General features: G+C 53.3%; 1 protein-coding gene across 1 annotated transcript in view; it reads left to right on the top strand.

The window, feature by feature from the left end:
* The window catches only part of MSI1 (musashi RNA binding protein 1), a 54,598-nt gene extending 29,290 nt beyond the window's left edge, over positions 1 to 25,308 (top strand). The window contains exons 7-15 of the mRNA XM_084819739.1: positions 10,518 to 10,566; positions 12,970 to 13,052; positions 15,410 to 15,527; positions 16,335 to 16,415; positions 18,696 to 18,752; positions 22,255 to 22,323; positions 22,438 to 22,592; positions 23,142 to 23,207; positions 24,261 to 25,308. Coding sequence (XP_084675865.1) covers positions 10,518 to 10,566; positions 12,970 to 13,052; positions 15,410 to 15,527; positions 16,335 to 16,415; positions 18,696 to 18,752; positions 22,255 to 22,323; positions 22,438 to 22,592; positions 23,142 to 23,183 — 654 coding nt within the window. The 3' untranslated portion in view covers positions 23,184 to 23,207; positions 24,261 to 25,308. The remainder of the gene's footprint in view (positions 1 to 10,517; positions 10,567 to 12,969; positions 13,053 to 15,409; positions 15,528 to 16,334; positions 16,416 to 18,695; positions 18,753 to 22,254; positions 22,324 to 22,437; positions 22,593 to 23,141; positions 23,208 to 24,260) is intronic.
* Positions 25,309 to 25,707: the final 399 nt, after the last annotated feature.

Here is a 25,707-nt window from a genome sequence, read left to right as displayed (position 1 = left end):
GGTAACAGATTGGGGAAGGCTGATGTAATCAAACAAAAGGTTAGCGATTAGGGGAGGCGGTTTGCCCAAGATAAGAGATTCTGGCCTAGTTCTCACTGAGGTGAGAAGCCTGTTTCTGGGACGGATCCCTTTGACTGCAGGGGGGCACGATGGAACGTTTCTCTATCCAAAGAAGTCCCTTCATGTAGAAAGCTAGTTTCTTGGGGAACAACGGGCTGTGGCCTAGCCGTTTCCCTGGCCTGTTGCTTGAATGGGTTCAGGGTTGTTATTTCTGGGGTGGAGTATTCCGTCGTGTGATTTCCACCCCCACCCCCCGTGGTTTGAAGCCAGCCCAGATGCCAGGTTGCAGTGCTGACGCTAGGCCTCTGTAGCAGACTAGGCCTCTTTCTCCCTCTGCATTTAAAAATAAAATCCCAAATGCTTCCCTCCCTGCCTCTGAGTCCTCCTCCAGATAGGATGTCTGAAGGGAGAGAGGAAATGAGTCTGAGGGGGAGTCTGCTATTTATACCGTCTGTCTATAAACGAAGCCTCGATGAATGGGCCTGCGCTCACGCTCTCAGCCAGCATGGCCCTCCTGAAAAGCTTTCGGCTGGCTTGTGACGCCCACGGTGAGGAGTGGCAGAGGTGGATTATTTGGAAGAGACGAGTCACTGTTAGTAAACAGCCTCCTCCTCCTCCCCAGCCTCGTCCCCCAACGTTACATCATCTACTCGCTCCACTACGCTCTAGCTCCAGACGTCAGCCGAAAGCAGCCAGCCCAGCTCAGCTAGAAGCCCTAGATCACGAGCCAGGATCTGTGCGTGGCGAGGTGGTTTTTGGTTCACAGAACGGGTTCCTTGTCTTCATGCACCGTATCACCACCTTGCCCCTGCTCATCTTTCTCCTCATCTTTCCTCCCCACATTTAGTGTGCGTGTGTTCCCTTATCTCAGCACCATGCACACGTATGCACATGGGTTGTATTGCAAGAAAACACCCTGGCTGGGAAAGAGGCATCAGCGGTCCATGTGACCAGCAGGCGGAAGTCTTGAGGAAAGTAGCATAGAAACATAGTCAGGGCCTTGGTCCACCTAGCCCAGGATTCTCAGCACTGACTGGCAGCAAAGGCTCTCCGGGTTTTCAGGCAGGATTCTTTCCTAGCCCTACCTTGAGATGCCAGGGATCAAACCTGGAGCCTTCTGCATACCAAGCATGTTCTCTACCACTGAGCTATGGTCCTTTCCCTAGCAGCAGATCATGGGTTGGCTGGCCTGTCTCCCACTCTTGAGAAGGCATGGGACCCTCTTGTCCAGCATTTCTGACTGGACCGCCACTGGCTCCCCACTGCCAGACGTCTTTCAGCTGAGGATGGCTGGGGGTTGTACCTTTGGTCCGCAAAGCAGGTGTTCCACCACTGAGGTATGGCCCCTCAAAGATTTAAGTGAGTCCAAGTGTTAGTGAAACACCGTCCTAATATAGATATGCATAACGGAGGCCAGGTTGGCACAGCAACTTGGTGGCAGCCGGCGAGGGGATGGGGAGGAGAACAGAATTAAAGTGCGGCCATAAGAGCTAGAAACTTGATTTTTAAAAAATAAATAAATGATGGCGGAGATTTTGAGGAACTTGAATGTTGCACCCAGGACCACATTCTTTGGGTTTCTGCAATGCCTGCAATGCAGTCCAGTTGTTACTTAGCATTAACACACACCATTCTCATTCTCTCTCTCTTTGGATTGTAATTTTGGATTTTCAACAGCTATACTTGACTTGGCTAGCAGTGATTGAACAGGAGCCTTTGCAAGTGTCTGGTGTCATTGTTCAGTCCTAGGCATTCAGAGTGACTGGCAAGGTGCAGAGGGAGCTTTAGGAGTTGTGCAGTGCATTCCTACGCATACTTACCTGGCAGTGAGTCCCACTGAACCCAGCTGAGCTTACTTCTGCATAGGCATGGATGGGGTTGCATTGTTAGTGCCCCCTTCCTTAATCAGTGTAGAGCTTTAGTGGTGTGGGAACAGTACTCAAGTGGGCCTGCTGCTTTTGTTTCTTCAGAGACTGGACTAGAAGTGGTGCAGGAAGCTGATTATCCCTGTGCATGCCCTGTTACGGGGTGTGGATCTGCCACTGCTCTCTGCTTCTGCTGACAGGTGTGTGTGTTGGGGATGGAAGGACATGGTGTGGCTCTGTGGTGGGTGAAGGAATTTGAGACCATGACTCTTTTCTCTTAAGCCCTCCTCCGTTTAGGAGCTGAGCTTCCCTGAGTTGTGCTTTGGAAAGATGGGTAGTGGTGTGGCCAAGGGGGGCAGGGGAGCTTTGATGGGCAGAAGAAAGGACTTTGAGTGGATTTTGCAAAAGAAGAAAAGAAAAAGCAGTTGGAAGAAGATGGTTTTGAGAGAGCTGAACAAGACAAGGTGAAAAGAAGATGGCGCAGAGGGGCCAGAAGAAACGAAGCCTGTCGGTCCACAAGCCTGCAATGCTCGTTCATAAAGGGAGATTGGGGAAGGCTGAATTAGGGGCTTTAGCGATGTGCCCGAGCACCTGGCATCTTGTGTGCTACGTGGCAGCTTGCCAGTAGAGGGGGCAGCTGGCCTGACCTCTGTGGCACGCAGGGGCCTGTCCCTGCAGTCAGCTGGAGAGAACTCATGCAGCAAGCAGCCCAGCGTGGTTCAGGGGACTGGAGTAGCCAAAAGGGTGCAGCTGAGTTCTGTGAAATAGCCAGTGCAGGCCGGGCTCCCCACTCTGAGCTTCCACAGGTATGGCTGGGAGGCTGCCGCCCTCTGTCCGTCTGCCGGCTGGGCTATGCACATTCCTCCAGGCCACTGTCCTTGAGCCAATGAGTGAGATTTGGTGGCAGCTGCTGCTTAAGGAGTATAGAAGGCGTCAAACCTCCTGCTCTCAGGGAGGCTTTTCCATGTTGATTCCTCTGCTGGGGAGTCCCTGCATATCTGCTGCAGGCCCTGTGCGCCACAGAGGACACTGCAGTGTGTTCTGGGCATGCACTCAGCTCCTGCTGCCCAGGCCTGTTGGGCTGTGCACTCAGGGGGCCCTCTACAACGTGTGCCGCGGTTGCACATTGCAGGGGAAAATCAGTAGTGGTGGACAGCCTGCCTTTCAGACTGGGTTCCTAGGAGCAAAATTTGAAAATGATGGTAATATAATAATGCTGGGCATCCTGAGAGACATCCCTTCTGTTACACAACTGGGACACTGCTTCATTTATTTATTACATTCATTTATTCCAGTCTTTCTCTGAAGGAGCTCAGGGTGTTGTACGTGATCCGTTTTATCCTGGCAACAAGCCTGAGAAGTAGGCTGGGCAGAGAGGGCACGACTGGTAGTGTGGCCACGGATGCATTGCCAAAAAAGAGGAAAGGCATCAGCGCAAATGAAGACTTTGACCAGGTGACCATTTGTGCACCTGCCGGCAGGCAACACCAAAGGCCCTGCTCTGCTCTCCTTCCATATGGTTCTTTAGCTTGAAACTGAGCTTGGGCTGGATAGCGCTTCAGACGGAGGACTGTCATCTGCCAGCCCTGTCCTTTGTAAAGTAAGACACATGGCCACCCTAGTAACTGGGCCAATATCACCAGGGAGCAGGACACTTTCCACTGTGAGCACTTTCCACTGATTTGGAGGGGCTCTTGCAGCTCTGAAACTATCAGCACAGACTTATGCACATTTTCTTGGAAGCAAATCCCACTGTGAGTCAGTGGGGCTTCCTCCTAGGTAAGTGTGTGTAGGATTGAAGCCTTTAGTTATTAAAGCATGATCAGTCCGACGAGTATCGATGGGATGAGGTTCACAAGACAGATGTATAATTAAGAAGGCAAGCCTCATAAGGGGTAAGTGTGGTGTGGCAATGTTGTAGTTAAACTTAGTAATGAGTCACGTCAAATGGGATGGAAGTGTATGAGAAAGAGGGCCCTCCCCTCATACATCTCTCCCTTCCTCTGTGACAGTGAAGCACCCAGAGCTCCGCCAAAGGCACGTGTTCGTAACATTGTGCTCAGCCCATGACCTGTGTATGGAGAATGTCTTGGCAATGGTGCAGTCTGGTCATTTTAGACTCCAGAGCAGCCTTCCCAAAGCTGGTGCCCTCCAGATGTGTTATGGCTGTGCCAGCTGGGAATGATGGGAGTTGTAGTCCAAGAGATAAGGAGGGTGCCACGTTGGGGAAGGCTGCTCTGGACTTAATGGTCTTGCAGCCCCCTCCCCCGCATTTTGAGATGGCAATATGTATTACTGTCCCGCGCTGCTCAGTGTGGCAAGTCCTCCCTGATGCGGTCTGCGGCTTCTCCCGCTAGTGGTGCTGCGTGGGGACCCTGATGTCTGCTCCAGAGTCCAGCTCCAAGGGCACCGCAGGAGCCTAGGTGCTTTGCAAAATGCCTTCCAACTATTCTGGTTCTCAGAATGATGCACATTTCCTGCCCACTCTGCTCCAAGCGGCTTCCCTCCATAATGCGAGTGGGAAAACTCAAGCCACGACAGCGGCCCGTAGACTCGCAGAGTGGATGAGCCTTCGGGCGTTTCATGACCGAGTGGAGGCTTTGCAGCTGCCACGGCACAGGCAGGACCAAGGGGAAGCGCTTGGCCCTCCCTTATTGTCCCCCTCGCAGAAATGCTTGTGTGTGCCTCTGGAGGGCGGTGGGGGGGGGAAGTGGCCCCCATCCCCCCTCATGAGGCCCACAAGGGCCAGGTCCTGCGAGCAAGTCTCGCCCCAGCAGGGTGCCTTTGTGTGCCTGTGCAGAAGCGCTTTGCCGAAGAGCACATTAGAGCTGGCGCTAATCTGATCCAGCAGTGGGGATTGGAGGGGCCAGGGTTGCCATGGCAACCAGGCCCCAAGAGAAGCCATCCCCGGCAAGCCTCTTTTGTTCAGGCCTCACTCGGGCGTTGGCAAAGCCAGTGCGGCCTCCAGAGAAGAAAGGCTCCAGAGAATGGGCCGGGGAGCAGCAGGGATCCCCCGCGGGGGCTCAGCCCAAAGAGGCACCCAACGGCCAGCTGCAACAATAGTCGCCCGCCAAGGGCTGCCACTCACGCTTAGCACTCCGCGGCGTGAACTTGGCTGCCGGGCTGGCGAGGCCCGCTAATCCCGCCTCCCCTAGCCTGGGTTTCCATGGACACGGGAGCCTATTGAGGACACACGTTTTCTGTTTGGGAATTGAATGCCCTCCTGGTGCCGGGAAAGGCCTCTGCCATCGGGGACGTGCTTGGAGAGCTCTGGGGGAGGCTGGCTGGGCATTCCCAGAGAAGCACTGTCCACCATCTTCCAGGCCTTTCGTTCCAGACTTCGCCGTAACCTTGAAGGGGTCACCGCTTGCCTCCTTTTCCCTCGGCCTTGGAGCCAGGGGCCCGCTGCATGGGAGACTTGGGGCTTTCTGATGGATTGGCTTCAGTTCGTTTGTGTGGATGAAACAGAAATTGCATTTCCGTGTGGTTCAAATCCTGGCCTCCATTTGAATATGGCTCTATTCTTTTTCCAGTTTTGTGAAGTCTCACAAAATATCACCTCCTCAAGACAGGAGCTGCATTATTTCTGGGTGCTTTGCCTCCTTTTCTTTTGGAGATGTTAGTTTCCCTGCTTGGTTTTAGGTACTCCTGCATATCTGTTTTTAAGCTAGCAGTGCAGGGTTTGAGTTGAACCCCTGGCAGATTCTCATGCCTGTGTTCTCTTGGGTGTCCTTGGAGTGTGTCAACTTTCATCTTGTTATCTGAACTGTGAGGAATGTTTGTGGGCCTCCAGGAAAGCAAGAAGGTAGGAGCATGGGCAGTTTGCATCACATTTCTCCAGAATCGTATCTTCCTCTGGGGGAGCATGATGTCCTTCAGACAGGACTTTCATAGTATCCTGAGACCACACAGGAGAAAAGACCCACAGGTGAGAGAAGCTAGAAACCAGGCAATAATAGGACAATATAGGGAGAAAAGCCCATGAAGGATACAACTCCATTTTTTAAAAACAACAACAGCCATATTTACTAGTTTGCACACACTAAAATGTAATAGGCAAACCACAAATCAATTGGAATGTGCACACAAGTTATTGCACTGCACCAAAATGCAAAAATGTGTATTGCACTAGTCTTGGCTGTCTTTGAGGTCGTTCCCTCATCCATGTGGAGTGTCCCAAAAGTGATTGGTCAAGTCCAGGTAGGACTTAAGTTATTTGCAACCTGGAGCTAGCACGGTTTGTCTCTTGTTGTAGCCGGCCTTCTAGTTACTCAGGAATGATTGTTGAAAGGAAGTAGGATGTGGAGGTGAAAAAAAAATAGGCTGGAGAGAAAGCAAAGGAGAATCATTGTGGAATAGTAATGGGCAGAGGTCTGAGACAGAGAACCAGCTGGCTTTCTGCTCCATTGCTTAGAAGATGGGGGAATGGTTTACTGGTTGAGCGTCATAATCCTTAGCATTTATGTTGCAGTTTTTGAACATTCACATCCTTAGACGACTCCTGTAAGGTAGTTTTGGCATGTTGGAGGTGGCTGAGAGATTGCTTAAGGCACCCTTTTCCAACCTGGGGAACTTCCGTTTTCCTAGCTAGTGCGGCCAATGGCCTTCCCCAACTTGGCGCCCTTGAGATGTGTTGTACTACAACTCCCATCATCCCCACCAGCTGGGAATGATGGACGTTGCAGTCCAACACATCTTGAGGAGACCAGGTTGGGGAAGGCCGATGTAAAAAAGGAAGATCTGCACTTGCAGATAGATCAAGTGGTACAGAGTGTGAGGTTCTATCATTTCAAATGACAGGTGGGACCCGGGAAGTTCCCACCTTGAAACCTCTAAACTGATGTAAAATAACATTGTGGACTAACATGGCTACCCCTTTGGAAATCCATAAAATAGGTGTTTGGCCCAAGATAAGAGAGAACAGGGAATTCCTTGATTCAAATGTTACCTTGGCCACCAACCCATCTGGTGGCCCTTGGGTACCTTCCCCAACCTGGCGCCTTCCAGATGTGTCAGAATGCAACTCCCATCATTCCCAGCCAGCATTGGTCATGCTGCCTGGGAATGATGGGAGTTGGAGTCCAACACACTTCTGGAAGGAAGCAGCTTGGGAAAGGCTGTCCTAAGGCCCCGTGGTGAATGTCTGGCTGAGGGGGGACTGGACCCAGGGTCTTCCCAGCTTATGCTCTTAACCCACCATGCCGCAGCACCATTGTAAGGATTATGGCAGAAGGGTGGCCAGTGCAGCTGCTTGAGAGGAGAATTGCGCTTGAAGAGAGGAGACCTGGCCACTGTCGCTTGATGGGTTGCGCCCACGGGTCTGGAACAGGGTGGTTTTGCCCATGTTCTGGCAACTGGGAAGTGCCGGACCAAGACACCTACATCATGCCCGTCATCGTTGGGTTAACAGGTAGAACACTAAGCGCCCAGTGCTATGAAAAGTCTCCGTCCCTCTGCCAGACACCTCCACCCAAAACGCCTGCTGGTAAACTGGATAATCTTCTTAGCTCCCCTTGCCTGGTGCACGTCAATCTCAAAGCCCTGCAACCTTGGCTTTGCCAGGCCTGCCAGTTGACACTGGCCCTGACCTGAAGACAGAAAGCCCATTGTGAGCTTCCCCTCCTCCCCCCGCCCCCGAGTCTGTCGGCCTGCTGTCATTAAGGAAGGCTAGTTTCTCTGTTCTGTGCAAGGTACACGAGAGCGGGATGTGGCTGGCGGTTCCAGGGGAGCCCACTCTGACTTCCTCAGCCCTCTTGCAAGGAGGGTTGGGGTGGCTGAGGATCTGGTGTGTGGCCAAGTGAGAGGCCCAGCACACAGTTTTCAGGAATGGAGCCGAAGGTGCCAACCGAGTAACTGCCACACTTTGATGCCAGTGAGCCTAATCTGGACCCCCACCCTCCTGAACAACCCCACCCTTTTTGCTGAACTGCATCAGTTTTCAGTGCGAACACACACCTATCTTTCCCTCCAAACCCTTTGTGTACACTGATTATCAGGAGAGCACAGACTTCCAAGAGATGGTGTATTAATAGTGGGCAATATCCAATGGGTCACTACTGTTAACATAAATTCCATTGCACTAGCGTAAATTACCTGTAGCACAACGCCAACTGTGCTTGCTGGTGCGATGAGGTTTTCTTGAGAACTCATCATACCAGGAAACGCTATTGGCGTTACGCTAGAGGTCATTAACGCTGGCACAGTGCAATGTACCTTAGCGGTAGTGTCGCGTTGGATCCTCCCCAATCATTCCCTTCAGCAGCACACTTGGGTGATTGCATGCTTGTGAGTTTGGAAACAAAACAGGGTCGACCCAAGTGGTTTCTGTATCATCAGGGGACTCCCTATGTATGCAGAGGTATATAGGTTTGTAGCCGAAATTCAGTTTCAAATAAAAATATGTTTTTTAAAAAGAGCTCCCAAATATCTGTGAGCTTCCAGAATGTACAGAATGTTGAGGTGGGGAGGAAGGAAACAGAAGGGGGCTGTAGGGGGAATTAGCCTGCTCAGGTCCCTAACAGAATATAGTCAGTATCTGCAATGCGGGAATTAGGGTTGGAGGGCTGCATTATACAGGACTGTTTCAGTAAGACGAAAAGGGAAAAGGACATACACACCCCTTTTTCCTTTGTCAATTTCTGGAATCTTACCCCTGCAACTATATAGCAACCTGCTTTGAATATTTGCTGGAAAGGCAAGGCATAAATGCCGGAAATAAAATAAAATCCTCAGCTTCTGGGATGGCAGCCCTAAACATGAACCCTTTATCATCATAAAGACAGAGGAAGCTGCCTTCTCCTAGGCTAGGTCCGTCTGATCCAGTATTGTCTACAGCAACTGGCAGCGGCTGTTCAGGGTCTCTGGCAGAGGGGCCTTTTCCATCACCTTTTAGGCCTCGGGGGAAGGGAAAGAAAGGAGGCCCTGCCCCTGCCCCTCTTCCCTACCTTCTGTGATGTGTGGACATGAACATTCCTCTTAAGGGCTGCAGGTGCATTCCAACATTGTGCTGCAGATATCACTCTTAGGAACAAATGAATACAGAAGTAATCAGCTTTAAATCAGTGGCAAACGTGTGGCCTTCCAGATGATATTGGACTGCAACTCCCATCAGCCCAACCAGCGGTGAAGGAAGATGGGATTGGAGTCCAACGATGCTTTGAGGACCTCAAGTTGCTCACCCCTGCTTAAAGTAGTGTATTCAAAGCACATAGCACACATTATCTTAGTCATCCTTACTGCTGCTCTATAAGTTAGGCCTGGCTTCTCCAGTCTGGTGCCCTCCAGATATTTTTAACTGCAACTCCCATCAACCCTGACCATTGGCCATGCTGGGTGGGGCTAATAGGTGCTGGGAATCCAGCAACATTTGGAGGGATCCTGGTTGGGGGAGGCGGAGTTAGACCAACGCTCTTATGTGGGGGAGGCCCTCCATAAATGCTTTGCAGATCCAGGCTCTGCCTCCAGCATGTCCAGTTAAATGGATCCCTGGCAGCTGGGAGCTCCTAGGCTTGATGGACCTGTGGTCTGACTAAGAAAGCAATCCTGCCCGGGAGTAAGCCCACTGAGCGTAGTGGAGCTTTTTTCCAAGGAAGTGTGCGTAGGCTGCTCCATATGCATAAGACAGTTGCATAAGTTCACCGTCCTCACACTTAGCACGTTATGCATGTCGTTTGCTGGGGTAGGGGGTGGGATTCAACTTTGAACTGGGAAGTCTTGATTTATAGCTCGCTCGCTCAGTGGCTAGACTGCACCAGCTCTCGGTGGCGGGCGTAGGACAATGTCGCCACCAGGTACGCTAGTCATCTGTATTCTCTTGCCAAGCCAAGTGGGAAGGATGCTACCACATCCCTGCTCTTTCCCTGGAGTTTTGTCAAATTCTCTTTCCCTCTTGGAAGGACTTTGCAGATGATCTGCTTACCAAGTGCTGATGTTCACGTCTGGTCAGTTCCACTTAATAAACAATCATCGGGATGTGCTCGGAGCAGTCTTCCCCAACCTTGTGCCCTCCAGACGTGTTGGAGCGCAACTTCCATCATTCCCAGCTAGAGTTGGAATGATGGGACTTGTGGTCCAACCATCTGGAGGGCACCAGACTGGGGAAGGCAGCCCCCAAGTCTTGGGCCTGGGGGATTTGTCTGGTGGGTGCAACCCTCAAGTTACCGGTGTATGGCTTTTTTGTTGATCGGTGGATTTAAACGGAGGGCAATCCAAGGTTAGGTCAGGATTCAGGGGATTTTAATAACTAGCAGTGACCAGTTTGGGGGGGTGCAGGGGGCTGGACGGTCCCAAACTCCAGAGCCTTGGCAGGGCTGTTCTAGGACCACCTCCAGGCATTTTGGCACTTGCCATGGGAATCTTAATAGTGCTTATCTTCGTACCTCTCTATACTGACAAGTGTAATATATCATGAAATAGCTTGACGCTTGGCTGCCCTTTCATTGTGCCCCAAGTCTGTTGCCTGATGCAGCCCCCTTACTGCGCTTAGGGGTATTTGAAGAAGGTCCTGAAGATTCTGGATCTCCTCCAACATTGTTCTCTTCCTCCCCAAATTCAGTTTTGCCCCCTACCTACCCAATTCTTTGTCTCCTGCAGGTGGACGATGCCATGCTGATGTTCGACAAGACAACGAACCGGCACCGAGGTGAGACCCAGTATTCTGGGGGGAAGACTGCTGATCGTGTGTGCACGCGAGGCGTTTCCTAGGGGCTTGGCGTTGCCGTCCTCGTGTGGCACGCCCCAGCTGCAGCTCCTTTCTGTCTCTGTGCCTCGGCCCTCTTTCCTTCGTCAGCCGTGTCTGTTTACCTGAGTCCCCCCTCGGCACAGAGGGCTTTTGTCCGCCCGCTTCCTGTGCTGCAGGCTTGCTCACGACGAGGAGGTGGCCCCTTCCCTTCCCTTGTCACCTACATGGCTCCAGCAGTCTGTGTATGTCTTACCTTGTCGTGGGTAATTTGAGCCCCGGGGAAGCTGACATGATAGCCAAGAGGCTGCCTGTCCTCCCCACCACAGCATGGGGGCCGGCTGCTGATCCCAAGTCACCTTTTCCCAGAGTCCCCTTTGGGGAGTTTGGTTACAAAGTGGAATCCTTCCTGACCTCTGCAGGCTGCTGACAGGAGACCACTCCCCCCGCCTTCTCTGGGGTTGTGCATGTGCATGCTCTGTTCGAGGCAAGACTGACGATCCTCTAGTTTGCGGACTGCTGATACTGCCTCCAAATGCCTGGCTACTTTGGAAATCTAGGACGGTCTGCCACTGCCATCATACAGGACCCTGCTTGCTTTTTCTGACGTGGTACAGCCCTTTCATAGGCCTCTACCGTCTCAGAGAGATGTGGGGCAGTTGCTTGTTTTAAATGCACCCTTGCCTCAAAATCTCCCTGCCCAGAATGGTTGCCAACTTTTCAGGCAGCCCTTGCTCTTGTACTTTTAAACCAGCAGCTTGGTCTGCAGGTGGCATCCTGTGATGCTGAGCTTGTCTCTGTGCGGTGAAAGCTTCACCTGTCGATTTCTACCAGTCAAACTGCTCTTAAAGACAACCGGGGCATTTTCCCCTTGCCCCGGCCAGCACACAAGACACCGGCAGCTCACGCAGAAGCACCCAGCACTGGATTTCTGCATGTGGCAGGCTCCCCTGCTGGGTTGTACTTAGGAAGCAAACCAGTCAGTCTGCTCCCTCCCTCCCCCCACCCGTGCCCCATTCCGTGAAATCCCATGCGGTGGGTTTGTGTGTGTGTGTGTGTTGGGGGGGGGCAGCAGCCATTCTGCATCCTGCCATGGTAGAGGGCTGTCAGGAGGAGGGCTTGACCTTGCTGAGACAGGGCTTGGACTCGGGGCTGAGGGGAGCAGAATATTCTTGCTAGATCTGGCTGGGTATTTCCAACCACCTGGTGAAATTTGGCTGTCCCCTTTCCTGCCCCCTCCGTAGCTCCGCTGCTTCCACTCTCAGTTTCTGTGAATACTGCCTCCAAATGCCTGCCGCTCCCTTGGCTCTGTGATGTCATCCCCACAGCGCCTTCTTCTCCTTGGCCCCTGTCTTCCACGCCCCCTAGCCTCCCCTCCGCCCCCTCGGGGCCCTGCTTTCTGGCTGCCTTCCATTGGGGCTTAAGGAAAGCTGAGGTGGTGGGCTGCCCGTGGCTGGGATTAAAAGTGTGACTGAGTTTTCCATAGCGACGACGGGAGCACCTGGCGGCTGAGGCCTGCAGAGAAGCTGCCGAAAGCAGCTACCGTGGTGTCTCACCGGAGCCCCGCCGGGCTGGGATGGCCTCTAGGTTCTGTGATTTTTCCCAGCTGACAAAACAGCTCTTTTGGCTCTTGCGAAAACAGCCTGGTTCGTACCTCTCTTCCAGCAGGCCTTAAAATGCAGGGGAAGGGGGCTTCCGGAGCCCAGAAGAGATGGCAGCTTGAGGACAGGTTGCAGAGTGATGGGGCCCCATGGAAGCGTCTCACAGAGGTGCTGCCGCTGGTCTGGGCCGGGCCACTGCAGTTGGGGGCTCGCATGGCTGACTCGCTCCTCCGCACGCACGCACGCACCCATAAAAATCTACCATGTCAAGTAAAAATCTACCATGTCAATAGGCCAAAAGCACTTCTCCCCAGCATGCCAACTCTTCTGTCTGTAGGGGTGTGTGTGTGTCTGTAGGGGTATGTGTGTGTGTGTACATATATACACATATACATACCTGCAGCTAGAAGACTTAGCATGCACGTGCGCACACACACACTCCCCTCTGTCAGTCTGTCTGTCTGTCTGTCCATACCTGCAGATAGCTCCTTGAAATGCTAGATCTTTATCTTCAAGGAATATCTTTTGTGTGTGTTTGGAGGACCTAGTCAATCATGTGTCATATGTTTAATGTGTGTGTGTGTGTGTGTGTGTGTAATGGGGAGGGGAAGTCATTCAAATCCTGAACTAGACTAATGTGTTTTTTTTATCTTAGGACAGGACATGCAAGGGGTGGTGTGATTCTGGCTGGGGCTCCATATTGTCCGAGCTGTGGTTCTGTTTTGTGGGGTCCAGCTTGACCAGGCTGGCTCTGCTCCTTTTTCAGGTTTTGGTTTTGTCACCTTTGAGAGTGAAGACATCGTGGAGAAAGTCTGCGAGATCCACTTCCATGAGATCAACAACAAAATGGTGAGGGCCCGGAGGGTCATGGGGACTTGGTGGTGTCAGGAGCGCCCTAGCGGCCTCTTTCAGTAGACTCCAATAGCCAACTCAAGACACAGACGAAAGGATTCTTATCAAGGCTTTAATCCTTTTACAACTTAATGACTCTTTCAGATGCTAATCACCAGCGTCTAAGCAATGAACAGCAGAGTAGCCTATGCTCCGGGTAGGCAGTTGGTGCCCGTTTGAAGGAGAATCACTTGAAGACCCTGAACTTATGGGCTAGGGAGAGATATTCCCTCTTTCCCTTGGTTCCATGGGATGCGGCCATTGCTTGTGCGCCAAACGGGTGCTACGCCTCCTTTCCGCGCCCTCCATCGCTCGTCACTCCCTGCGACTGCATCGAGTGTCTAGCAAGCCCTCCTCCCACACTTTCTCACTGCCAGGGTCACTATCTATCTCAGGAATGCTGGCAGGAGGAATCTCTGCCAGCTGCTGTGCCTGTGAGGGATGAGCGGGCTCCTCTCCCACGGATTGCTGAACCTCCTCAGAATCAGAACTGCTCTGGGGCTCTATCGGCTCAGTTTCCACCCTGACAGGTGGCGGTGCTGGGGGTGGGGTGGAGGGCACAAGGCCATGGGGCACTGAGAGTTGTGGGCAAGGAGGGGCAGGTGGCCCTGCTTCTCCACTGGACAGCATCGCCAGCCGCTCGTGGCCTTCAGAGGTGGTCACCTTGGCAGTTTGGCTGCCTTGGAGGTGTGCGGTGAAGGAATCCGACTGGTTGCTTAGCGATGCCCGGACATGCTCCCCAGCCACCTCCAAAGGCCTCAAGAGTGGCTGGAGAGCCTGCCGTTGGTCTGCTTGGCAACAGCAGTCCGTCTCCCAAACAGGCAGCACAGCTCACCTGGAGTTGAAGCAAAGCAGCAGTTTGAGGAGTCCTCAGGTGTAAATTTGGGTGGGGAGTCGCAGGTAGAGTCAGGCCTCCTCCGAGCCTTTGCGCACAAGTGCGTGTGTGTATGCGTGCGCGTGCCCCAGGAAGTCCTGCCCAGATGGAGTGGCTGGCTCTTTCCTGACAGGGCTGCTAGGCCTTTAAAAGTGGCATGACCACAATAAGGCACCAGGTGTGGCTTTTCCGTGGTGTGGGGAAGCATTGTGGCAGCAAATGCTCCTTCCCTTATGTTTCTGCCAGTCGTGCCTCTTTTACAATCTCAGGAGCCCTTGTCAGTGGGGGAAAAACGGTGCCAAAGTGCCAACCTTACACAGGGTTTCCACATACTGAACAGGAAAACATCAGCAATGAGGATCTAGATTAGAAATGTTTAATTCAAAGGGCTGCAAGCTGGTTTAATCTGAATCACTTTAGGATAAACTTGTGAGATGCCATGATGGCAGTGTTCTCTCTCCCGTCCTGCAAAACCCCCCTTAAACATATGGAGTATTGTCACTTTCCTTGACCTGCTCTCTGCAGAGATATTGGACTGGGGGATGCTGGGAGTTGCAGTCCAACACATCTGGAGGGAACAAGGTTGAGGAAGGCAGAACTGGTTTGTCATTGGCCTACTAACCATGTGAACTCAAAGTGCTCTGTCCATGATGAGGAGGGCAGTGTAGTTCTGACAACCTTTTGGTTAGGAAGTAGTGTGGGGTGAGGGGAGATGGCATCTGGCCCCTGGCTGGCAGCTTCCATGAAGAGCGTGCAAAACTGCTGCTGGTCCCACTTGGCATGGAAATTCTCATGATGTTTTGTAAGTCCAAGCCAAGGTCAACCTGACTCTGCCTTCTGATGATGCCAAGGTACTGGATTTGGGGCACAGTTGAGGGTGGCTGGATGGGAGAGGCAGGGCACAAGTCCCCCTAGACTTTTTTCTGCACAGTCCCCCTCGAAATGAACAGGAGAGGTGCTTCTGTTCATTTCGATGGCAGCTGTGCAGGAGAACATCTGGGAGAATGTGCCCCATATTAATGAGCGGGGACGGGGGTGCTGTTTGGGTTTTCCTGCTTGGGCCACCTCCAGATTTAAAGGCAGTGTGTTGGCAAAAGTTGTATGTTCCAAAGGGGAAAGCAAGAGGGGAGACACCCACAGTGACTTTCCTCCCTCCCTGTAGGGGAAGAACGGGGATGTACCAAGCCTTACTTGGTTGGGCTCAATAGAATTTATTAGCAATGTTTATATGCCTCCAGTAACAGAGTTTTTAGGGTGGCTTACAGTAACAATAAAAACATTGAAACACTTTTGATTATAAACCATAAGATGAAAAACAAATGTAACCATGCACTGAAAACTCCGACGGCGCTTCTGCTTGTAAATCCGCCTCCTGGTGGGTGGGTCGGGGTCGTCCTGCAGGCTGGCGCAGGGGTCTGATTCCCTTTGTGTCCCATGCCAGGTGGAATGTAAAAAGGCCCAGCCAAAGGAAGTGATGTCCCCTCCTGGCTCTGCGAGGGGACGGTCCCGTGTCATGCCTTACGGGATGGATGCCTTCATGCTTGGGATCGGCATGTTGGGTAAGGACGGGAAAGGATCTCTCCCTTGCCCCCTTTCTCACAGCCCTCCTCGCTGTGCTCCAGCCTGCCAGGCATCAAACAACCTGGGTTAAGGCTTGTGCCAAGTTGCGTAAAGGCAGGATCCGGTCTCTGATGTCAGAAGTCTCCTGTCCTGATGGGGAAATCCATTGACAGGAAAGATGGATTTGCCATCCTACATTGCCCTCTTGTGGCAGAACGGGAGACCTGCAGATAATTCCACTGCTAGAGCCCTGTTTCCCAAAATCCCTATAGCGAAGGCATACCTCACCCACTCCGAATTTAAATTGGATGCTCGCATCACTCTTACACTGAAAATGTTTCCTGTTGAAGTAGGAGCCCATCCCCTCTGTGTCTGCTTCCTGCTGGAGGAAGGCACGTCCTGAGAGATAATTCATGCAGAGATGCGACAGGGAGACTCCTCTCTGCTTTGAACACAGAGGATCATTTATTGACCGAAGTACATTGCTTAGAGCTGGGGAGGAGGTGGGGATTTCTGGGAAACTGCTGGGACAGTCCCCACACATCTCTGCAGCTCGTCATGCTTGCCAGAGGGCATCAGCCCCATCACCACAATGTCCACAGTTACCAAAGCCTGGGTGGTGACAATTCTGCTCTGCCCTACCCATCCATCCAAGGGTTAGCCAATGGGACAAGATGGCCATAGACCCCTTCTTCCTGTATTATTCTGGTTGCTTGCAGATGAGGGAACGAAAGGCTGCATGCTAAGCGAACTTGAGTTCTCTGTGTGACAATCTGTCTATTTTGTTTGTCTGTCTCTGAGAATAGGCTATCCAGGGTTTCAGGCGGCTACCTATGCCAGTCGGAGTTATACAGGCATCGCGCCTGGCTACACTTACCAGTTTCCCGGTACGTCCCCCTTTCTCCACTTTTGTTTTGCTTTTGTACTAAGGGTGGGTTCCTGCCCCATGATGATCCAGCGGTTTGTCCACCCATCTCCAGTTGTCTTCCCTCCCACCCAGGAGGGATGTGAAATGGCAGAGAGAAACCGGAGGCTTCGGTAGGAAAGAAGCTGTAAGCTGTGCAAGCATCTTCCCAGGAGCAGGATGAGCAGATGATGTGGGCTTCCTCCTGATTAGATCCTTCCTTGAGAATTGTTAGTCTTACAGAGGGCACTGTGCAAGCATCTCTCTCTCTGTCTCTTTCTCTCTTTTTCCTTCCCTTGCTACTTCTAGTCCTCAACCCCCCACTTCCAACGTCTCCCAGAGTTGCCACCTTTCTGAAAACAGGACACAAAGCAAGCAACATAACCATTCTTTAAAAGCCAGATGTCACTGAGACTTATAAATGAATTGCTGGTGGGGTTCAAACGTTATGAATGAAACACAGGTGGTGAAGCACTTTACAACAATCCAAGGCTGAGTTCCTGGCGGTATTATAATGCCATGAATGAGAACAGAGGCAGCCCAGTGTGATTAGGGACAGGCAAAGGAGCAGTGTTTAACATCACTGGATTCTCTGAACCTTATCTCGTGCCTGAATCATGCTCACTCTAGGCAACTGGAAAAGTTGTGCAAATGAGCAGCAGCCGCATGTGAAACTTGCACAAATTTCCCCAAACTTGCATAACTTTCCTAATTTGCATGACTCTCCTCCATAGACAAAAGTGGGGGGTTTGGTCTCTGGGAGGGAAATTTGCGCAAGTTGGAAAATTTGCCCAAAAATCAAACTAGGAAAGTGGCACAAATCGAATGCGAGCACCTCTCCAGCAATTTGCAAACACTTTCTGTGGACATGTGCTCGCATTTGGGGCTTTGAACAGGGCATGCTTGCATGTTTTGCAAGCAAAACTGGGATTCTGCTACATCCATAGATGTGATATGAAGGGCAGCAGAGGGTGTGAGAAGGCAGATCCGGCTGACAGGAGATGTTCTTCCCACCGCATCGAAATTAACGAGAGCTCTGCAAGAGCAGATGCTGACCATCAGCCTTTATATACAAAATATCAGAATCCACAGTAATATATTAAATCTTGGCTGGGTGAAGAACGCCAAGAATCAAAATAAACTCTCCAGTGTCATCACATTTCCTCAGGGTTATCACTTGTTACGAGATTGGGCTCTCGGCAGCCAGACTGGCAAAAGTGGCCCCATTGTATGCGGAAGCCTGGTTCCCCCCACTGCTGAGAGATCTCGCTTCCATCGCTCAGGGCCAGGATCTCCATCTGTCTGTAACACCAGCCAGCCGGTTTTGCAGACCCCTCCACAGAAGGCCCCAGTGACTGATAAGAATCTGGGACTGGGAGTTCCAGCCTTTCTGCCTTCCATAGTTAAGCCAGTGCTGGATGGGTGAAATTCTGAGAGTTGTTGGCCAGCATCCCCGGAAGACGCCAGGCCGGGGAAGGTTGAGCTCTGCACTCGGCCTCTGAAAGGTGTCTGGGAACTTCCAGTTGCTCAGCGCGTGGCCGCTGGATGCTGACTGCAGCCATCACCCCTCTGCTGAAAGAACTGCGCTGGCTCCCTGTTGGTTTCTGGGCTCAATTCCAAGTGGTACTTTTGACTTTGGGGCCTTTAAAACAGGTGAGGAGCCCAAATACAGCCCTCCTGGGGTCCAGATCTGACGCTCCATTTCCCCCAACCGCCAATCATTTGGTGCTTCCCGGAATTTTTTGTGTCCCCCCCCCCCCGCCCTCGTCATTCCAAAAGGTCGACATGCCTCTCCTAAGGCTGAGTTACTGACAGTAAGAGCTTTAAGAGACAACATCCCAGCATTATTGGCTCCACCCCTTTTGCCTCTGGCTCCGCCCATCTCTGGAATGCAGCCCCCAATAGCTTCTCCGAAATGGACTCTGCCCCGCGAGGAAGGCAGGCTTACAGAGTCACTGTCATTGGCGAAGTGCTTCACCACGCAGGTCAACCCCATTGTTCCCCTTTTACAGATGGGCAAACTGAAGGTGAGGCAGTGCTTCAGAGGTGGGCCTGGGCTCTTAGCCAGGCTGGATTGGAAACCGGGACTGCGTTGTCTTTGCCCTCAGTGCTCCGACAGTTTTCAGGGCAAGTGGCAGTTCGGAGGAGCCTCATTCCCTGCCCCCTCCACAACGTCTGTGTTTGCCGTTGCACCTCTCCCTCTTTCCCGCTCTTGGGGGTGGAACTGACCGAGTATCCTAAGTCGTCTTGCCTTTCGTTTTAGAATTCCGGGTAGAGCGGACCCCTCTCCCGAGTGCCCCTGTTCTCCCTGAGCTCACAGGTCAGTCCCAGCAATTTCCTAAACCTTGCAAAAGCTGGATGGGAAGAGGGGGGCTTTGGGGGGCTCCAGCACAACTCTCTGCTTTGTGCAGGGGCGGGGGGGCAGGAAGGCTGGAAGTGGCCCTCGTTTCCCTTTCGCCATTGGCGCCGGAGCGGCGGGCTGGGGAGGGCAAGGAGCGGGAGCAGGCGAGAGGAGCTGCCCTGGTGGCCATCCTCCCCCACTCCGAGCGGAAGCTTCTGCCCACCCTGCGAAGGCTCCTGGTTGAGGGAACATCTGTTCATCATGAGCTCCCTGCTTAGAGGGACAGCCCCTGATGCCAGCCAGCACCCCCCACACGGCTGAAACAACCAGGCGATGGCTGACGCCACCGTCTTGTATCTGTGGCGTCTGCGGGGTCGCGGTTCCATGGCAGAGCACACGCCTTGCATGCGGAGAGGCCACCAGTCTGTCTCCCGCGGAAGCATCCCAGGCGTCGGCAGGGCGGAAGGGAGCCATGCGGCTGGTCTGAAGGGATCAGCCTCCCCCAAGGTGAATCCCTCCAGGCGTTTTGGGCTGCAACACCTGTCAGCCCCAGCCCGCGTGGCCAATAAGGGATGATGGGAGTTGCAGTCCAGCACATCTGGAGGGTGCCAGGTTGGGGGAGGTAGCAAGGCCCTTTTGCCCAGTGCAGAACTTCTGCGTGTGCCGTAAGAGAGTCTTTGTGGTGACTGGGGATGATGGCAGTTGTAGTCCAGCACATCTGGAAGGCACCAGGCTGGGGGTGGCCAGTCTGCAGCTTCAGACGTTCATGACCAGGCTACATTTTAAGTGTGGTGCTGGGGGAGTTTGGTGCCCTGTGCTGGATCGGGCTGAGGGTCCAGCGGCCAGGCCTGGAGGCGGCAGGCCCCCCATTCCTTGTCCCTGAGCAGTTGGCCTTCAGCGGGCGGGGTTTGCCCTCTTTCTGGCCGTCCCCACATCCGGATGCCAGAAAACTAGTTAGCTGCTGCAGGCAGAGGGACTTTCTTCGGCCCATCCTGGCCATCTGTTCGATTGGGTGATCCTGAGCTCCAGCGTAATGGGAGAGCAGACCATCTTCTGTGCTTGCTGTCCGCACCATTCGTGATTTTATAACGTCTCTCCCAGGTCTGTCCCACCTCCAGCAGTTCTTCCCCCCGCCTCCCAAACTTAAAAGGCAACCATGGCCTTCTTGAGCGATGGGGCTCTTGCTGTCGTTGAAATGCTGAGTCTTGCTGGTCTGAAAGAGCAAGTAAATCTGTTCAAATGGGTTTGTTTGAGAGTTGTGCCTCTGAGTCACCAAAGCCAAACACTGGCCAGTGCACCCTGCACCAGTTGCTTTCGTGGCGTCCCTCGGTGACGTTCACCCGCGTGGGCCAGACTGTAGTGGCTCAAAGCCAGCAAGAGAAGCGTGCCCCAAGGGTGGGAGTTCCCAGCAGCAGTTCTGCTGCAGTCAGAGCCCTGCTGCTGCCGCAGGGAAGGAGGCAAGAGCCCAGATGGCGGGCTCCGGAGCACGGGAAGGAGGCTCCGCTCTGGCGTGTCCAGTCAGCCATGAACTACGGCAGCCTTTCCCAACCGTGCTGGCTGGGGGTGCTGGAGCTGCGGTCCCGCACACTGGGCTGAACTACTAGATTGGACCTGACTCTGGGCCATCTGGGATACACACTGAGAAAACTGCTATGTGAATGCTGGGAACAGTATGTGCCCCCCCCCCCCCCGCCGCAGTTGCCCTGTAGATGGAACGCCATGGAGCCATGTTCGTGCTTCCTGCCTTTGCACGTTGGAGGCGAGGGCAGGGATAAGGTGGAGCAGCCTTCCCCAAGCGGGCACCCTGCAGAGGGGTGGGATTACAGCTCCCATCACCCCCAGCCAGCAGGACAGTGCTTGCTGGGGATGGTTGGAGTTGCAGTCTGCCTGGGAAGGCTGACTTGCAGCTTAAGTTCCCCGTTCCCCCTCCTTCCTTCCTTCTTTCCAAGTCCGACGCCTGCTTCTTCTCCCCCCGCCCTTTGTCCTGGCCTAGTGCTGACTCCCAGGGGCATCTTCCCGCTGCTGCTGCTGCTTCCCCAAGCTTTGCAGAAGTCACGATGCCGCCGTGTGCCTGGGCAGAGCCTCGCTCTCTCCTTCTCGCTCTCTCTCTCTCAGCTAATAGACTGACCGGTTCTGGTGCCCCATCCCATCCTCCATAACATCCCCTCACTCTCAATGCTTCCGTCTCTTTCTTCTGAGACTTGGACTGCAGGGGTCTCGGTGCAGGATGGGGGGGGGGCGGCGGGATGACTCTCATTGTCAAGGGACCCGGACTTTGATGTAAGCACCGGGAGGCCCGGTGGCAGCCATGGCAAAGAACGGGCTCCCTGCCCAGGGAGGCCAAGGGATTGCCAGCAGCTGGGCCCTGGGGCTCTCTGCTCGCTCCCACGGGGACCAGAAATGCCCTGGGAAGGCAGGACTAGAGGGCCTTGTGGGCAGGCTGCTGAGGCAGGAGGGCATGGGAAGCAGACATCGGCCCTTCCCTGGGACCTCGGAAAGAGTTGCCAGCCAGACCGCTGAGCTGAGCTCCAGCGCAGTTTCTGCAGCAGAGGTGACCCCTTCGCTTCCCGAGAGGCGGCTGTCTTCGGAAACCAAGTAAATGCAGAGTGCTGCAAGTAGCCAGGGCTGGGAGGGAGGGCTGGAGAGGCAGTTGGCTGGGCGAGGGCTTCCTCGGGAGAATGTTACAGTAGCTCCAGAGGGCTGGGCAGCGGATTGGCACACCCCGGATGAAGGTGGAAGGCAGAACCGTTCCCAGCTCAGAGTGGCCCGTTCACTTCCCCAAAGAGCAGCCTGGGAGCCCCCCTTCCTTCCGTCGGAGCCGTGGGACGGAGGCCTTGGGAGCATGAAGCGTGGAACCTCACTCCCAGACGTGGCACTGCAGCTGCCCTCCCCAACCTGGTGCCTTCCAGATGTGCTGGACTTCAACTCCCAGCATGCTCCAAGTGGCCATGCTGGCTGGGGCATGCTGGGACTTGTAGTCCAACACGTCTGGAGGGCACCAGGTTGGGGAGGGCTGCGCTATTGTGCTGAGCTGGAAGGGCATTGCCTGGGCCACTTTTTAACAATGGAGGGGTGGGGCGGGGCAAGGCAGGGAAATGCACCTTCGTCCAGTGTGTAAGGTGTACCAGCCCCCCCCCCCTTGCCACCAAGTTCTGGGCCAGTTCTGGAGGTGCCGGAGCGATTCGGAGGAGGCAAAGGCTGTCTGTAGCCAGCCCTGGCAGCTCAGCCAGCCCGATGCAGAAACCTTTCGAGGGCCAGGGTGCATCTCACCTGATCCACTCCAGCTGGCCACGTGGAGCTTTTTCTGGTCTCCCCGTGGGGCTGAATGGTGCCCCCACGCCCAACATCCCTTAAGTGACAGATTTGAAGCCGCCCCCCCCCCATGCCAGGTGCCTGAGCCTGGGCCGAGCATTGGAGACGGGCCTGACGCCCGCCTGCCTGGAGACTGAGGGGCGCGCTGACCTCTCCCTCTCCCTTCCAGCCATCCCCCTCACTGCGTACGGACCAATGGCGGCGGCGGCGGCGGCGGCGGCCGTGGTGCGAGGGACAGGTAACTGCTGTGCTGCTGGTCGGCGGGTGCCTGGCTGGCTTCCGGAGAGCGTTGCACCGGGGGGGGGGGCGCCATTGTGGCACTTTCACTGGCCAGTTCTGCTTCCTCCGGCAGGTTCCGCCCCAAGCCGCACCGGGGGCTTCCTGGGCACCACCAGCCCCGGGCCGATGGCCGAGCTCTATGGGGCGGCCAACCAAGACTCGGGGGTCAGCAGCTACATCAGTGCGGCGAGTCCTGCCCCGAGTACCGGCTTTGGCCACAGCCTAGGGGTGAGTGGCTGGGGGGAGGGCTCAGTGGGCGGAGCACAGGCTGGGGATCCCCAGGGCCAGTCCTCAGCAGTTCCCGTTAACGGATGTGAGATGCTTTGGGGTCGGGACGGCTTCGGTTGACAGCAGCGTTGGAGGAGAGGCTTCCAGTGGTGCCGCCTGCTCTCTTCCTTGAGCTGGGAAATCTTGGCATTGTTTTGTGGCGCAGTCTCAGATATACGTGCAGCTGTGCCTTTGCATTGGCCGCATGGGGGGACCACTTGCGCCAGCAGCCTTTGAGCAATATCCGGTTGCTGTGGAGCGGTCAGAAGTAATTCAGTAGGTCTAGGAAAGACCTTAGAGAGTGAGCCAGCTGGCTAGTGGCTCGGTGTTATATGTCCCATTTGTTTACTAAGCTGCTTTAAAAAACAAGCCTTGGGGACTTCCTTAAGGGTGACATTCCTAAAGTCATAAGTCCTTCCATAATGATTCTTGTCATTCCTATAGATCATTTCACATATGTGATCAAGGTACTGCAACTATGCCCAATGATGCCACCTTGTTCTTTTGTAGGGGCCTTTGATCGCAACAGCATTTACTAATGGTTACCACTGAAGCTGAGGACCAAGAAAGAAAGAGGTAAGATGGTTAGCAGAGGATAAAGGGGGAAGAAAAGGCTTGGCTTGACTACTGTGATGAGCTGTACTTAGCCTGCCCTTGAAGACTCTTCAGAAATTTTAGTTCAGTCTTCCCCAACTTGGTGCCCTCCAGAGGTGTGGTTCTACAGCTTGCCCAATGATTACGCTGGCTTGGGATTATGGGAGATGTAGTGTGATACCTCTGGAGGGCACCAGGTTGGGGAAGGCTGCCTTAGTTGACCCATTCTGTAGGAGAGGAGGGCTGTTGGACCTCACGCCTTACTTGCTGGCCACTGTTGAAACAGGATGGTGGACTAGCTGGACCCATCTTGGTCTGATCCAGCTGGGGATTGGAGGGAGGCATCTGGAGCATAGAGAACCAATATTGCAAGAGCTGCCATGGTTTCTGGGCTGTTTTCAAGGTTTTGACCTTGCAAGTCCCTATATGAACTGGAATAAGTATATTTGGGAGGCAGCTTTTCCCAAATGTACTTCCCTGTACTTTGAAGTCTCGTTAATGACAAGACCTTCCTGCAGGTGTCACCACCTCCTTGGTAACAGAGCCATTTGGGTGGTGGTTCCCCACCTGTGGAACTGTCTTCCATCTGAAATATGCCCAGTCTGCCTACTTCGTCTTCTCAGGAGGACTGCAAAGCCCTTACTTTTAAAACACTGAAAGACTGAGTCGGACCCTTGGTCCATCTCGCCTGGCGTTGTTGACACTGACTGGCAGCCACAGCTCTCCAGAGTTTCACATGGGATTCTTTCCCAGCCTCCCACCCTGGAAAGGCTGGGTATTGAACCCGGGAGCTTCTGCGTGCAAAACATGTTCTCTGCCACTGAGCTACAGCCCCTCTGGTTTGAACAGTGTGATACCAATCTCCATGTAAGCAAGTCCTGGCACTGCTTGGGGGGTGTGGGGTGGGATGCCTATACATGCCCTCTTACCTGGAGACCGTTCTAAATACAAAATAAAGAATTCTGTGGCGGGTAGTCTTTGGTACCCCTGTTCAGCATAAATTTTGTTTTGTCCCCCTGTCCTTCGTTCCTGCAGATTCCCCAGTGAACAAACCAAGGACAGCACTCTGGAGGATCTGTCAAAACTTGAGGGATGAGCCAAGATTTCATTTTAATAAGCAGAACTGCACACTTGTGGCTGTTCGCTGGGCTTCTGCTGCCCTGCCCTGACCTCTCCCGTTGACCAGGAAGCACTGGATTTGTATGCGAGGAGAACTTGTCTCCTCTTATTAACCGCAGACCGTTTACACTTCTCCCCAAACCCTCCGACCCACTGATTTTTCTTTTATTTATTTTGTTAGCTTGTTAGTGTTTATTTTTTAATCTTTTGGGGGTGGGAGGGAAGGGGCTGGGGTGAAATCAGCCCTCTTGTTTTCATTGTTGTTCTTTTGCTCTTTTTCAGAGCTCCTAGAAGAACCTCTTTATGAATTGGATTTTTTGTGATTGTGCGTAGGTAGCTTTTATTGAGGAATATTTTTATTTGGCTTTGAAATCTTTTTTTGGGGGGTTGTTTTAGATATATATATATATATATAAAATATATATATTTTGGGGGAGGGGGAAGGAATGGACTCGGTCATGAGAAAACAAAGTCTTTTGAAAGGACCAGGTTGATGTAAACGGAAGGTAATTCCGAAGGGAAGAGAGAAGGCTGAGAGAGACTGATGCGTTTAATAGTTTCTCTCTCTCTTTTTAAAAAGAAACTTTTTCTGTCAACGTGAGGCTTTTCAAATGTGCGGAATTAGCAGGATGTGAACTTTTGAGGGCATTGCTGTGGAACAAATACAAACTGTATATTTTGCTAAGTGGAAAAAAAACACTATTCCTTATGGCTGATTTCCCCCCTCCTGTTTTCTAGATTTTAGGTTACTGGGGGTTTATTATTGTTGTTATGTTTTCCCCCCTTGATCTTCCTGTATCATATGTAAATACTGCAAGGTGTTCTTTGGCCTTGTGTCTACAGCAGAGCAGCGCTGGGTTTGTTAAACTTTCTCTCTCTCTCTCTCTCTCTCTCTCTCTCTCTCTCTCTCCTTCCTTCCTTCTGGGCTTTGATGCCATAAATGTGAGCAATACTCTCTGGTTGGACCACGATGAACCTCCTTTCTTTTTTATACCTTTTACTGTAAGATTTTAAGACCTCTGATGAGATGGCTGTGTGGTGTGGAGAGACGGGGAGGAGGGTGTTGCAGGGTGGGGAGGGGAGGGGAGGGGCAGGCTGGGGAGGGGAGCCAGCTCAGTGCGACTCAACCCGCTGGGGCTGTTTCGCCGGGCAGCTTCCCGCAGGCGCACCTCACAGGTGCTGCCTCTCCAGAGGCGCCCGTGCCTGCTCCTGCAAAGGGCTTTGTCCACCACTGCTTGTCTCTGTCAATGCTTTGAGTGGATGTGAACTCTCCTAATATGTATCGCTTCCTGCCAAGGGGCTCGTGATCTGCTGGAGGGCTTGGGGCGCCCCCACTTTTGCATGAAAGTGGGGTGACAATTCA

Source organism: Heloderma suspectum, chromosome 13 (assembly GCF_057233095.1).
Source record: "Heloderma suspectum isolate Gila_16-S chromosome 13, 16-S_ref, whole genome shotgun sequence".
Lineage (NCBI taxonomy): Eukaryota > Metazoa > Chordata > Lepidosauria > Squamata > Helodermatidae > Heloderma > Heloderma suspectum.
The sequence above is the reverse complement of the archived record's forward strand: the minus strand, read 5'-3'. Positions and strand labels throughout refer to the sequence as shown.